Below are 15199 nucleotides of genomic sequence, written 5' to 3'. Positions count from 1 at the left end.
CTGGGATTTGCTGTTACCTTATATAATTGTACCATGCCCTTTTGTCGTTAACCTCATTGAATTGACAGAAATGTAATTTTATCATCACCCTTAATATTTTTGACAATCGCCAGACGCTTTCATTTAAGGCACTACCTTTGTTGTTACTTACCCATAACTGGTTACCCATTTAAACAATGACACCAAATGATTACTCGATTGGTGGTTTAATGACAGAAAAATTTTGCTCGTCATTCAATTTGCAAGGAAAATCAGTGATTTCACATATTTCAAGGTACAAATTGACTTCTATTTAAAAAAAATCCAAAAAATATTACTAAATGATTTTAAATAATAGTTTTTTATAGAAATCGAAAAAAACAGAGTACTGTAAAAATGTTTGGTCGTCAAAGTCTTGGAAGTGGTTCGTCCAATGGTTCAAATCTGGTTGAGTTTCGTGCCGGAAGAATGAATTTAATTGGTAAAATGGTGCATCCCGATACACGCAAAGGTTTGGTGTATTTAACACAAAGTGAAGATGGTTTAATGCATTTCTGCTGGAAGGATCGTACCACAGGAAAGGTGATTTATATTTTCCCCATAAGTATTATTCGAAAATAATGCATTTATTTGTGTATTAATAGGTCGAAGATGATTTAATTGTATTCCCCGATGATTTTGAATTCAAACGCGTCGAACAATGCAAAACCGGTCGTGTGTATGTCTTGAAATTCAAGTCCAGCTCTAGGCGCATGTTCTTCTGGATGCAGGAACCCAAAACTGATAAGGATGAGGAGCATTGCCGTCGTGTCAATGAATTGATGAATAATCCACCATCGGCTTCGCGTGGTGGTGGCCAAGATGGTGGTGATTTGCAGTATATGCTGAACAATATGTCGCAACAACAGTTGATGCAATTGTTTGGTGGTGTTGGTCAAATGGGTGGTCTGAGTTCTTTACTGGGTTCCATGAAGTGAGTATTTCTTGTGTGACTTTCTATTAATTGAAAAAATTTAATTGATTTTCCCCTTTTTAGTCGCTCCTCGGACAGCACTCGTACACCATCATCAAATCGCAATAGCAGCTCCAGTGCCGCTGGTCTTGTTACACCCGAGAACTCTTCGGCTCCCCGCACTCCCTCAGCCCCCAAAGCTAAAGGCAACAAGAGCAGCAGCTCTGGCACAGGCAGCACCTCGGATGGTGGTGCCGCCACTGGTGGTAAGAAATCTTCAAATTCTGCTGTAACACCCACCAATGCATTCCAATCCTTCTTATCAAATCTTTCACCCGAAGCTGGCGCTGGTCGTTCCCTTAACATTGATCTAACATCGGCTTTGGCTGGTTCTGAGGCCATCAATGAATTGATATCGGATCCGGAACGTGTCAACACCTTGTCGGTTCACCTGCCCGAATCTGAGGATGCTGATGAGAATAAGAAGCAGCAAATTAAAGACACAATTGCCTCACCACAATTCCAGCAAGCATTGTCGTTGTTTTCCAATGCCTTGCAATCGGCTCAGCTGGGTCCCGTTGTGTCACAGTTTGAATTGACACCCGAGGCTGTGGCTGCAGCATATTCTGGCAATTTGGAAGATTTTGTAAAAGCTTTGGAAAAAGCCCTGCCCGCCGGTGCCACAATGTCTTCGCCCACCAGTTCCAAGGGCAAGGAGGCGGCAGAGGTTAAGAAAGACGAACCCGCAGATCAAGCAGCTGAGAAAAAAGAATAGTTAGCAGCTTTACAAATAAAATGCTTGCGTTTATATTATATTCATATGTTTTTTTAGTTAACTCTTGATTTTCTTTGTCAATGGGAATATGGTTCCCCCGCCCCTTATCCTTATTGCTTCAGAAAAAAACGAACTTGTTAATTGTAAATCTCTTTCCATCTGAGACTGAGAAAAAAAGCAAACAAAAACACTCACATAAAATTTATTATATATAATAGCATACCACCATGCAATTGAATCAATTAATCATTTTGTCTTATAAAAACAAATAAACACATACATATATATGTTCATATAAATAAAACCAAAAAGGAGTTTTTATAGAAGACTGAAAGGTATAAAAAGTATTTAGTATAATGCAAAGACTGAAAGGAGTCTTAAGACGATTGGAAATGAGCCTCGAAATACGACTGAAAATGCGTCGCAATAGACGACAGAAAGGAGTCTTAATATACGACTGATAAGGAGTCTCCTTGAACGAATTAAAAGGAGTCTTTATATACGACAAAAAGGAGTCTATAAACGACTGAAAATAAGTCCTTATAGACGACTGTAAAGGATTCTCAATAAACGACTGAAAATGAGTCTTTATCGACGACTGGAAAGGTGTATTTATAGACGGCATAAAAGGAGTCTTTATAGACGACTGAAAAAGAGTCCTTATATACGACTAAACAGGATTATCTATAGACGACTGAAAAGGAGTCTCTATAGACGACTGAAGAGGAGTCTATAAAATACTGAAAAGGAGTCTATAAAAGACTGAAATGAGTTTTTATAAACAACTGCAAATAATTATCTATAGACGACTGAAAAATAGTCTCTATACACGAAAGTGAAGGAGCTATTTAATTTCCTTTATGTCCTTATGCCCTGGAACCCAACAAAGTCAAACCAATCGTAAAGTTGCATTACAATTATGAACAACTCTAGAGTTTGTAGTCCATGTCTCGATTGCTTTAGGGCCTCTTAACTATCGACATATATAATCACCGGTCCTGAGTTACTATTACATAGCTTCTTGACTAATTTTGCTGATTTCATAATTGCTAAAATGTTTGCTTGAAAAATGATACAATTTTCGTAGGATTTTCTTATTATTGCATCTGTGCCATTTTCCATCTTCGAACCATCTGCTAATATAAAGAGACTGTCTAGAAGGGGAAGCCCGTCCGCCAGGGACTACTGTTTTAAAATCCTCAAAGACGAGATAATGGGAAATATAAACTCTTTAGATTCTATAAAAATAAAATTCATAATTTCCAGTCAAGATTAGGATGTTCAAAGTGCTCAAAGATCGCCGAATCTCCTTCAGTCTAAAATTACATCTGGTTGCTTGATTTCGAATTAATAAATCAAGAAGTTGAAGATTTATGAATATTTGAAATTCAATACGAAAAACTCCCGCACATCTGCCATCGTCGAACCATCTGCATAGAAGAGGAAACCCGTCTGCCCGGGACACTTTGTAACTTATTAATATTTTAGAATCCTCAAAGTCGTGGTGGTAAGGGGAAATATAATCACTTAAGATTCTATCAAAATTCATAATTTCCAATCAAGATTAGGAGTTTGTATGTCCAAAGTGCGAATATAGGCACGTTCATATTTTATTCAGCCTAAAATAACTTCTGGTTGATTGTAATCGAATTAATAGGTAAAAAAATTGATTTATGATCGGCTATAAGGAGCCCTGCTTATCTTACGTATCGTATCTTACTTAATTGGAACTCATGTTCCAATTCCAAGATCGAACGATAGGACCAGTTGTTTTCATCCGAGCTGCCAAAATGCTTTAAATTTGCAATTAATCGTATCAAAACTTAAACAGAGTGTAAGTTGGTGTTGCCGACCTATAAATACCCTCAGCCTATAATTTGCGGAGGTTTACGAAATTACACACAGGTTTATTTTATTCGCTTTATATAAACTATGTTTCGGATTTAATGTTGATTAAATCGGTTATTTTATTCGCTTAAAATGGAATTTACAAGCTTATAACATATTGACGCTTTTTGGGGGAGGTACCAGAAAGAGGGGACCAATGGGTGCTATCTTCGGACTTGATCTGGGCTTGGTAATAATAGGTTGTGCAAAGTTTGGTTCAAATCGGACATTCCATTCACCTGATATTGGATTTATAAATATTGAAAATGTTTATAAATCCAATGAGGTACCAGAAGGAGCGGACCAATGGGTGCCACCTTCGGACTTGATCTGGGTTTGGTAATGATAATAAGTTGTGCAAAGTTTGTTTCACATCGGACATTCCATTCGCTTGCTTTATAAATATTGACAATTTTGAACATTTGTGGGGGAGGTAGCAGATGGAGTAGACCAATGGGTCCCAAATTCGGACTTGACCTAGGCTTGGCAAAGATAAGAGGTTGTACAAAGTTTGGTTCAAATCGGATATTTCGTTCGCATGATATTATAAGATTATTTTTTTCCACAATTTTGAACATTTTGTAGAGGAGGTACCAGAAGGAGTGGACAGATATTCCCCATCTTCGAACTTGAACTAAATTTGGAAGAAATATTAAGATATGCACAGTTTGGATTAAATCGGTTACTCCCTTCGAGGGTTATCGTGCGCACCAGCCGGCTAGAAAGACAGACGGACGGGCGGACATTTGTAAAACGAGGAAAAAAGCGTTATCGCAGTAAAAAATCGTAGATTCTTGCAGTACGGGAACAGACTAGACATGTAATATACAGCCAAATCATAAATTTACGAAAGGAATTGGATTCTCAAGGAACATATTTTTCCTGTGGATTGAACCTTCCGATCATAAATAAGTTGAGAAAAATGGTCTGTTCCCGTAGTGCAAGAATCTCCTAGTTTTTTTACGATAAAAATTTTTCCTTTATGATATCGACAAAAATTTAAAAAAATAGTAGATTCTTGCTGTACGGGAACTGGTCAAATATATTCGGTTGGGGAAAAATACATCCATCGTCGTCGAAAATGTCGATAAAATCGTAGAAATTATGGAAGTTGACCGGCATCGCCCAGGAGCTCGATGTTTGGGTGCCAGCTAACAGAAAAAAATACGATGATAGGAGGATAGGATCGAATTTCCATCTGCGAAGCCTTGGCCAAACGGAATGAGATAAACGGATGGTAACTGCGGATGAGAAATGGATAACTGGAAGGGGATTATTTATTATGAGATGCTTCCATACGGCCAAACGCTAAATTCTGATCTCTACTGTCAACAACAGGACCGTTTGAAGATAGCAATTGACCAGAAACGGCCAGGATTGGCCAAATGCAGAGGTGTCGTGTTCCACCAGGACAACCCTAGGCCACACACATCTACAGTGACTCGCCAGAAACTTCAGTAGCTTGGTTGGGAAGTTTTAAAGCGCAAGCGCCATACAGTCCGGACTTGGCACCAAACGATTATTATCTTTTTCTTGCATTGCGTAATTCCTTTAATGAGAAAAAAATTGGTATCTAGGGAGGATTGTGAAAATTCACTTTCTATTAAAATAGAAGGAATGGGACCGTACACCATATGCAAACACCGTCTAACAATTTATGAATTCTTATCCAGGTAACAAAGACTTGCCGCAAGTATTGGGACTATGTAAATATGGCATCACTAATGAGCCTAGCACCTCGTGCAACCTTTTTGATAGATGCAAAAATCGATTATTATCATTCTTCACGATAACGACAAACCTCGATCTAAGTATCCCTAAAACATAGGCTGTGTGTGCAGAGGTTTTTTTGGGTGAACATCAAATTGTGATAATTTCCAATAAAATCTCGTTTTAAAGCAATATTTGGCAAGCAAAAACGTGTATATTTATTGAAATAATTAATGATCTTGCTGGAAATGCATGCAAAAACTAGAAATCTATAGATTTTAAAGAAGAAAAAACGAAAAGATTTCCAATTCGTTAAACGGCAGACGACGACGGCAAAAAACTGCAATTTGTTTCGGTAAGCCAGCCAACAGCCAGCGAGCGAAGCGAAAGCAAAAAGGTAAGAGAGCGAGACGAGCGAGCAAGTAAAGAAAATGGCTTTTTTGCAAGAAATAAATATTTAAATTAAATTGTTTTAATCTATATTTTATTTGCAGATATTTTTCGCCTTAACTACTTTTGGGAAATTCTTGATTTTCCAAATAATTTCCAAGCAAAAGAAGTCGAATTTTAAAAAGAAAAATCAATTTCTTCAGCCGTTGGCAATCGTGTATGTCAGTCTGTTTGTCGTATAGTGTGTGTGTGTGTGCATTCGTTGTGCAAATTCTCCGCAAAGCAAACAACACCAACACTTTCAGAGAGAGCCAGCCATTATTAACATTATTGTTGTTGTTGCTGATGTTTTTTGAATTGTAAAAGAGAGAGTTGGATTAAATTAAAAAAACGAGAGCTAAAAAAGAAACGAAAAAGTGACAACGCAACAAACTCTGAAAAGAACAAGAAAACTCAAAACGAAATTTACGAAAAGCAAAAAATCAAGCAACCAACCTCCATCAGTAAATAAAAGACAGCAACAAAACAATATTGAAAAAATATCGGTGGTGTGAAAGCTGCAGCAGCAAGCAGTGTGGAATTAAAGCAAGAAAATACTAAAACCGAAAATAAAATAAATACCAAAAAGGAAAACAAAAAGGTGCGTAGTAAAGTATTACAAAATAAATATGTTGTTTGTTGAGGAGTGTGTAAAACAAAAACGGATGGAAGGAACAAAAGATAACCTTTAAAAAATGTATAAAAAAAGGAATTGAGAGGCCAATGATGCTCCAAAACGAGGTTTTCATCTGAAAAAAAGAAAAAGGCCAAGCCAAACAAACCAACAAAAAATGCAAACGACACAAAAGACTTGCTTTGTTCGAGCATGGTTTTTTCAAAATTTCTCTTTCAAGTGTGGTTGGCATTTTTTAAGCCACGCCAAATGGTGGCTGTATGTGTCCCCCAAAAAAAAACACAACTCCCCAAAAAATAATTGTGTTGCGTTTTATGCATGTGTTTGTGTTTTGAATATTTAATTATTTCTTGTTATTGTTTTTTATGTAATTAACAAAAAAGAGAAGCCAGCTGCTTCCATGCTACTGCTTCTTCTTCCATTTTTTTTACTAATTTTTGGAGAAAAAAATTGGTATGACTCTGTTTTTGTTGTTTGCTATCATTGTATTTATTGGCTTTAAGCCAATTTAAGTAACATTTGACTTTCATTATATATCGACAGTCCAAATGTACAATACGTACCAAAAACACAACTCCCCAAAAAATAATTGTGTTTTTTATGCATGTGTTTGTGTTTTGAATTTTAATTATTTCTTGCCATCAAGCGACTGACCGACCCTGTAAACCTGCTAACAGAAGAAAAAAAAAACACACACACATCATCCATGCACATGCTGCCTGCCTGCATTCATTTGAAACATGAACTGTGTTGTGTGTTTCAATGTTGAGAACACCGCACACAATGTGTGTTTATGTTGTTCATGGCTGTCTGGTTGGTTGCACGGTTTTGACCAGTCATGCTGGCACGCAGTCAGCATCAATAGGATTTATGTAATTAGTTGTAGGGTAAAAACAGAGTTTTTTAATATTTGTGTGGTTATGTGGTTATATCCTCTATATATAGAGTATATAGTATAGTATAGAGTACAAGAGTTAATAAAACTGATTAGAAACCCCACCATTAATCATTTAGGTTTTCTCTAAGTGATTGAGTGCAGCTTTGAAATTTAATTTATCAGCCAGTAGATAAAAAGTCAGCCAGCAAAGAAAACTTGTGAAACAAAAGAATAAGGTAGACTAGGGAGTACTTATGGACAACTGAAAACGGAGGCTCTATGGATGACTAAAAGGAGGAGTAGGTAAGGTGACCATACGTCTTCTTTTTTAGAGGACAATCATATATTTTAACTGGCTGTCATCCATAAAATTTAGGTCCTCTATCTGTCATCTATACTATAATCAGTGGTGTATCTTTGTCATCTATATTTTTAATACCTCGATCAATACTTATTTTTCTAAACTAAAATAAATTAATAAATTTCAGTGAAATATGGACACGTATTGCAACCGAATTAGCTGCAATTTGATATTTTGGGTTCTATGTTTCTAGATGTCCCAAATATAAAAAACCCAGCTTTTCATTTTGGAAAATATACTTGGAAAACATAGACGACATTTGCTATGTTCCACATATAAAAAGATCCCAAGACTATTCGCTTAGGACAAAAAAATTGATCGTAATTAACGACTTTTAACTCAGTTTATATATTTAGAAAACTATACATTTTTCTTTTTGTAATCTATTTTCATTTTCAAAATCTGGTCGCCTTACTGTAGGCGGAAAAAGTGTCTCCATAGACACTGAAAAAGAGTCTATATGCTACTAAATGGGAGTCTAAATGAGAAGATGAGTGAAAAAGGTCTCTGTATAGACAAGTGAAAAGTTTTCTATAAAGTGTATGCATATGACTGAAGAGGAGCCATAAAAAGAATCGCTACAGAATTCTGGAAACTAGGCTCTATAAACGACAGTGAAACTCTATCTATAGACGTATGTAAAGGAATCCCTATATACCGCTTAAGAGTAGCCTTTATAGACGAATGAAAAGGAGCCTCTATAGACGTCCAAAGAAGAGTCTTCAAAGAGTGCTAAAAACTAGGAAACTAGTTAAAAGCATTCTTTATAGACGATTGAAAAGGAGATCATAGCCAAATCTCTATAGACGATGTGAAGTGGTCTCTATAGACGATTCGAACTGGTCTCTATAAACGACTATGAAGGCGTCTCTATACAGGTCTGAAAAGGAGCCTTTTTAGACGTTAGGAAAAATGTCTTTATGGTCGACTAAAAACAAGTCTCTATATACGAAAATAGTAGTACTCCGTATAGGTGACATAAAAACAGCCAGCCTCAATATACAAATCTATTTTAGATGTCTGGAAATGAGTTTTTAAATATGACTTTTTATACCCTTCACCACACTGTGGTACAGGGTATTATGTCTTTGTGCACATGTTTGTAAAATGCAAAAGGAAACGAGATGGTGTACCAAAGTCCTTATATATCCTTCGCTTTGCACGAAATTTGGCACAGTGTACGGAATTATCGTTCGATTTTAGGTAAAAAGTGCACCAAGACCCAAAAGATGTCCCCAGGCACAAAACGTACTGATGTTAATATAACCTAACCTGTGTGGAAATTGTGCACTGCTGTGTATGCAATCTGGTTCTGCAAGTGGGTTTGGCGGGATAATTGAAGAAGTGTAGTGATCTTGTGGACCATTATGACACGTCATACTGATGGTATGCCTTATTGGAGTCCAATTAGAATTTTGACCGCCATAACTCCCTGCTTTCAGTTTTGTCAAAACCCTTCTAGTTGGTTTCTGCTTCTATCGGTGGCGGGTGCATTTCGAGAACTTGAGATGTTTCTATAGAAAACACACCTTAGAGGGACTTGAGATTTTTTTTTATAGAAAAAGAAACCTCATAAGGACCTTCTATAGAAAAATACACCTTAGAAGGTCCTGAAGAGATTTTTCTACAGAAAAAGACTCCTCAGAGTGACCTGAGGAGACTTTTCTACAGAAAAAGACTCCTCAGAGTGACCTGAGAAGATTTTTCTACAGAGGAACCTGAGAAGATTTTCTACAGAAAATTACACTTCAGAGGGGCTGGAGGAGAGTTTTCTATAGAAAATAACCCGCCAGAGGGACATGAGGAGATCTTTCCATAGAAAAGTTGAATGCAATTCACCCCTGTTTGTACTTCCCACTCTCTAGATCGTGAAGATCTTTCCTAACATGTCTAGGAGGTGGATTCCTATCCATTAGAAATTCAGGCTGTACAGCCACCATTTGCTTAGCATCTGAATCATCTGGAGATATTTTGTCAAAGCTAAATAGCTTTTTGGGGTCTATTCCGGAGAATGTTCATATTGCAAAAAAGTCGATGTCTTCTGTTATTTCGCGATGTACATCTTCAGAGTATATGCTCAATTGTTTCCAGCTCTTCCTCATAAACCGCCTAGTTTATCACAAAATGTTCTATAGATTTATAGGTTCCCAACCTATAGATTTATAGGTTCCCAACCTATATATCGTAGATATCTGTGGGGACTTTTTAAAATGACTATCGATTGTGATAGTTTAAATACGAGGAATATGAAAATATCAGCCACAAATTCAACGGCCACATCTATTTGCTGGAGTTGTTGTAGCAGCCTTAATGCTTGATGATGAGACAGTCGTTGGTCGATTAAGACTCTGGTTGTTCCGTATCGTAAACGCATCGTATCGGTCCACGTTTAGGCATAGCTCCCATATAAGGGTGTCCCCCAATTTTCGGTATTTTGGGGTTCTTGAGCTCGTTTTTCAACCGAATTCGCTGAAATTTAGTACTTTGAGTATTCATTGGGCAGCAAATCTCTCCACTAAAAATTATAAATATAGGTCAATTTTTTCAGGTAGTCGCCATATAAGTGTACCGCCAATTATCGATATTTTGGGGTTCTTGAACGGGGTTTTAACCAAATTCTTTGGTTTTTTGTAGTTGTATATGGTAACAAATCTCCCTCCCAAAAAATATTAATATTCGTGCAAGTAACTGTTAGTATATATCCAAAGTTCGCCCCGGCCGAACTTAACGCTTTTTTCACTTGTTAGAATTTCGATGGCCCAAGGCTTATTATCCAAACTATATGGCGTTCCAGTTCCACAACGATCTTGGGTATAAATATTTTATAATACATTTGAGTATATAGTTTCTAAGGCAATAAAATTGCCGACTGCTTCATACTTTTCCGATGCACTGTATATTGTCTTGTCTTCCAAATTAAGACAATACATACCCAGGCATGCCTCGTCCATCATTAATCGCACACACTACTATGGTCAGTATGATTTCATTATTAATTTATTATTGTTCGTTTTTTATACTGCGTTTTGTGTGTTTGTACCACTAGCCTACACACGACCGACCTCCCCCCAATTCACCCCAAAAAATACCATTACGTACAACTTTGAATTTGTTCAATTAGCTGGCAGAGATGCTTCACATTTTTGTTTTACCCCCACCACCAACAACACCAAATATTTAAATAATTCTTTATTAACAGTATTTTTCTTTTTGCTTTTATTTAGTATTCCTTGCCATCATCATGGATATGCCACCTGGACGTTCCATTTATAGTCCCGATGAGGAATTAAAACCACTGCGTTCACCCAAAATATATCGACGACCAGCAGCTAATGAACAGCAGCAACAACAGTATCCGGGCGGACAGTCAACATCTGCCGCCGATCTGCATAATCATCATGCCAAGCTATCAATAAATGCCACAGCATTTGTGCCCCAGCATTTGGCAAATAATGCCCAGGAGCGCTTGGAACGCATACAAAAACAATATCTTCAGGAAAATTATCCACAGCAGCAGCAGTTAGCTCAACAGCAACAACAGCAGGCGTATAATCAGCAAACGGCAGCATATGCCAATGGTTATGGTGGCGGTTATCAGGGACAACAACAGCAGCAATTGAATCATCAGTTCAGTTCCATGAGTGTCCAGGATCGTTTAAACCGTCCCAATACCAGCGGTAATGGTAATACTTCGAACAGCAACAATAGCACTTTCTATCCTCAACGTGGTGATTATCAACCAAATCAATCGTATCATCGTAATAACAAACATCACCATCATCACAACAACCACAATAATCATCATCATCATCATCACAACAATCAACAGCAGCGTTACAACAATCATCATCACTACAACAATCAACAGAATAATCATCAGTATCACCACAACCACAATCATCATCAACAACGCAATCAACCCTATTCCCAACAGCAGCAGCACCAACATCAGCCATACTCAAATCAAGCGGCTGGTGGAGCTGCCGCGGCCGCCGCCGCTGATGCTGCTCCCGATATGCAAAATATTGCTTTGGACTACCTACAGACGGTGATCCAGTGTCTCAATCAAAATCCCGGCCAGTTTGACACCATTGCCACCCGATTCATTACCATATTCGAGGGTTTGGAGAGCAATCACTATGTCCTGTCCATTGCCATGGAGGATATATTCGAGGAATCCATTAAGAATCCCAATTTCCGTTATATGGGCGCCAAACTGTACAACCTATTGCATATGCTGAATCCCTCCAAGGATTCCCTATTCCATACGCTGCTCAAATGCAAATTGGACTTCCATCAGGATGAGATCAAGAACTACATGCAAAGTAATCAACAGGGCAAGGTGAGAGAGACGGCCCTCTTCCTCGCCGAACTCTATATGCAGTTGAGGGGTGACGATACACGCATTTATTTAATTGCCGAAAACATAGTTTATTCGTTGAAACAACTATTGGATCATGTTGTGGCCGAGAATGTACGTTGCATTTGCCTGACACTAAAATTGGCCGGCTATGACTTGAGTACAGATTGCCCGGAAGATATGAAGGAGATTATCGCAAGTTTGGAACGTATCAACAGTGAAAATCCCGGTAAATATCCATTAGCCAGTAATGTTATCTCCTTGCAAAAGAATAACTGGGGACGTAAGGCTCCGGGCAGTGAAGGTTTGGGTGAGGGTGAATCATCGAAGCCAACGGAACCACCACGACAAAGTGATGATCCCGTGTTTTATGGTCCCGATGGCCGGGAAATAACTGCCGAAGAATGTGAATTCCTAACAAATGGAGCATCGGGGGCCAATGGCGGTTCGACCGATAATGATGATGATAATGATTTGGATGATTTAGATCCTGAAATGGATGAGGAGACTGAAAGAGATTATAAAATGTTTCTTAAGCAAGCCAATAATTCATAGGTCAAAAAAAGAAAAAGCAACAACAACAACAATAAGGATGATGATGATGAGCATGATCATGATCACGTTAGAAATACGATAAAATATTGAAAAGTAAAAAAAAACAACTAAAAACTAAAACCTCCCAATATAAACTATAAAAGAATGAAAACAGAAGAAGAAGAAGAAAAAGGATGACAAGCTAGAAAGTAACAGAAGAATGCCAAGCAAATGTTGATGATGAAATGAATGTAACTCTGCAAAGAAAATGGCCCGCCAGCCAGCCTGTCCATCTGCCCGACTGCCTGCTTTTTGTTTTTTTGCTGTAAGGCAACAAAAAAAGAAAATATGTTAAACTATTTAAGGTTATCCATGAAGTTATAAAGCATATCTCTCTCACTCTCTCTCTCTCTTTTCCCCCTGTAAACTCCATTTTTCCCCCTATGCCCATATTCCGCTGAAATTACAGTTTGCTCCAATCAAATACTTACCTTTAAGGAAACAACAACAAGAAATTTTGAAAATTTTAAAAATCATAACGAAAAAAAAATTTAAAAAACAAAACAAATTGTGAGTGCTCACCTAACCCCATGTAAAAGAAGAAGAAGAAAAACAATTGTGATGTTATAATCTGCAAAACAGACAAAAAAAGAAAGATAGAAACGAAAACATTTTAAATTCAATGTGATATTATATGCTACTCCTTTTTTAAATCTCTCTCCCATCTCATTTTCCTATTTTTCCCAATTAACTATTTGTTAACATTTAGGGTTTGACCCTAACCCCTTTTTGTTTGAGGAGGAGAAGAAAAAGTCATAACCTCCATTTTTTTGTTTTTCAAAAGATGCTCTTGATCTCGTAGTGAAAAGGGGAACCAATCACCAGTACGTTTTTCTTAACCTATGGAAGTCTTCTAAAAGTCTCATCCTCCCGAAAATCTTTTTATTATCGGCAATTTCTGCAAGGTCTTCACAAGATATGCAACCAGAACATTTTTTGAAGCCTTTCTATTATAGGAGACTTTCTACGAGATCCTTTACGTCTGATTATTAACAGTTTTTCCCCTGGCGGTATTCCCTTTTTTAAAATACTTCCTTAAGGCCTTTTTGGATTTGAAAGAAGTTCAGAAAGTCTTCCATGGGTATATATAGAGAATTTTCTGTACTAGAAGACCTGAAGACTCTCATTAGCTTTGCAGATCTTCCGAAGGTCTTCTCAAAAAATCGTAGGCTTTGTGCAGAACATTTTTCGAAGCCTTTCTATTATGAGAGGCTTTCTACGAAATCTTTTAAGTCTGATTCGGCGTTTCTTTAATATAAAATACCTCCTGAGGTTCTTCTAATTTTTAACAGGCCCCCTGACGGTATTCCCATTCATAAAATACCTCTTGAAGGCCTTTTTGGATTTAAAAGCAGTTCAGAATGTCTTCCATATGTATATATAGAGAATTATCTGTGGCCAGAAGACCTGCAGAATTTCTTTAGCTTTCAAGATCTTCCCAAGGTCATCTATAAAAAAATCGTCCGTTTTATGAAGAACATTTTTCGAAGCCTTTACATGAATGAGAGGCTTCCTACGATGTTTGATTCGGATTTTCTTTAATATAAAATATCTGCCGAGGGTCTTCTAATTAATAACAAGCATCCCCTGGCGTTATTCCATTTATAAAATACCTTCTGAAGGCCTTTTTGGATTTACAAAGAAGTTCAGAAAGTCTTCCATAAGTATGCAGAACATTTTTCAACGCCTTTCTCTTTTATGAAAGGCTTCCTACAAAGATCTTTTAAGTTTGATTCCTGTACACATGGTCTTCTGAGGACCTTTTTAAGGACCTTCTTTCGGTTGAAGCCTTATATGAAAAAAGCTAATATAGACCTTTGCAGCTTCAGGGTCTTCTAACCTTTGAATAACTGGTTCTCCTTCTCTCTCCCTCAATTATTACAAGAAATACAAAAAAGAATGCTGTGAGTTTTTTTATTCCCCCTTTAGCCTCCCTACCCTCTCCTCCGCTTTGTTGATATTAATATTAACATTGGACTCTCAGTCCCCTCCCCCAGAAAAACTATTTTTTCTATATATATTTGAATGATTAATGTTGAGAAAAAAACTGATATGAGATGCTGATAAACCTCTTGTTATTGTTCTATTTTATTTTTTTTTTAGAAAAAGGGAGTTTGATATTTTTTTCTATTTTGTAAAAAAAAAATCATAAGCTTTTTTGTGTATTCTAAATATTAAAAAAAAAAAAAACAATTTCGTATGCTGTGCATGCCTAACTAACAAAAAATATATATTGATTTCAAAACCCTCACCCCCCATATTTTATATTTTCAAATTGTTTATTTAAAAATGCTTTTTATTAACCACAACAAGAAAAAAAACCAACAATTAATTATAAAATATATATTTTTTAATTTAATAAATATCTCATAATTATAGTGTGTGTATGTTTTTTTTTTTAATAAATAAAATTCATTATGAAGGCAAAAAAAAACATTTTTAAAAAAGAGAAAGAGTTCCTCTAACCAAAACAAAAATACCACATTTTTTGATGTATATTTAATAACAAAAACATCTAACTTTTACCATTATGCATGAAAAATAACAACAACAACATGTACACATACTTATTTTTTTATATATAAATATATTTATCATCATCAATTATTTTTATAAAAATATTTAATTTTTTTCTTTGTTT

At 36.6% G+C, this 15199-nt stretch overlaps 2 protein-coding genes across 2 annotated transcripts; both read left to right on the top strand.

The window, feature by feature from the left end:
- The first annotated feature begins 375 nt into the window (after nt 1–375).
- LOC133335707 (proteasomal ubiquitin receptor ADRM1 homolog) lies at nt 376–1706 on the top strand. Its single transcript, XM_061544011.1, has 3 exons — nt 376–561; nt 624–952; nt 1031–1706. The coding sequence occupies exons 1-3, from the start codon at nt 376–378 to the stop codon at nt 1704–1706; spliced, it is 1191 nt and encodes a 396-aa protein (XP_061399995.1).
- A 9126-nt stretch (nt 1707–10832) lies between these two features.
- LOC133335696 (polyadenylate-binding protein-interacting protein 1) lies at nt 10833–12524 on the top strand. The gene is made up of 2 exons (XM_061544000.1): nt 10833–11247; nt 11434–12524. The coding sequence occupies exons 1-2, from the start codon at nt 10846–10848 to the stop codon at nt 12517–12519; spliced, it is 1488 nt and encodes a 495-aa protein (XP_061399984.1). The 5' UTR covers nt 10833–10845; the 3' UTR covers nt 12520–12524.
- Nucleotides 12525–15199: the final 2675 nt, after the last annotated feature.

Source organism: Musca vetustissima, unplaced genomic scaffold (genome assembly GCF_032173495.1).
Source record: "Musca vetustissima isolate MV318-11 ecotype Yass unplaced genomic scaffold, APGP_CSIRO_Mvet_v1 utg7906, whole genome shotgun sequence".
NCBI classification, from domain to species: Eukaryota; Metazoa; Arthropoda; class Insecta; order Diptera; family Muscidae; genus Musca; species Musca vetustissima.
Note: the sequence above shows the minus strand (reverse complement) of the source record. Positions and strands in the feature narration are given on the sequence as shown.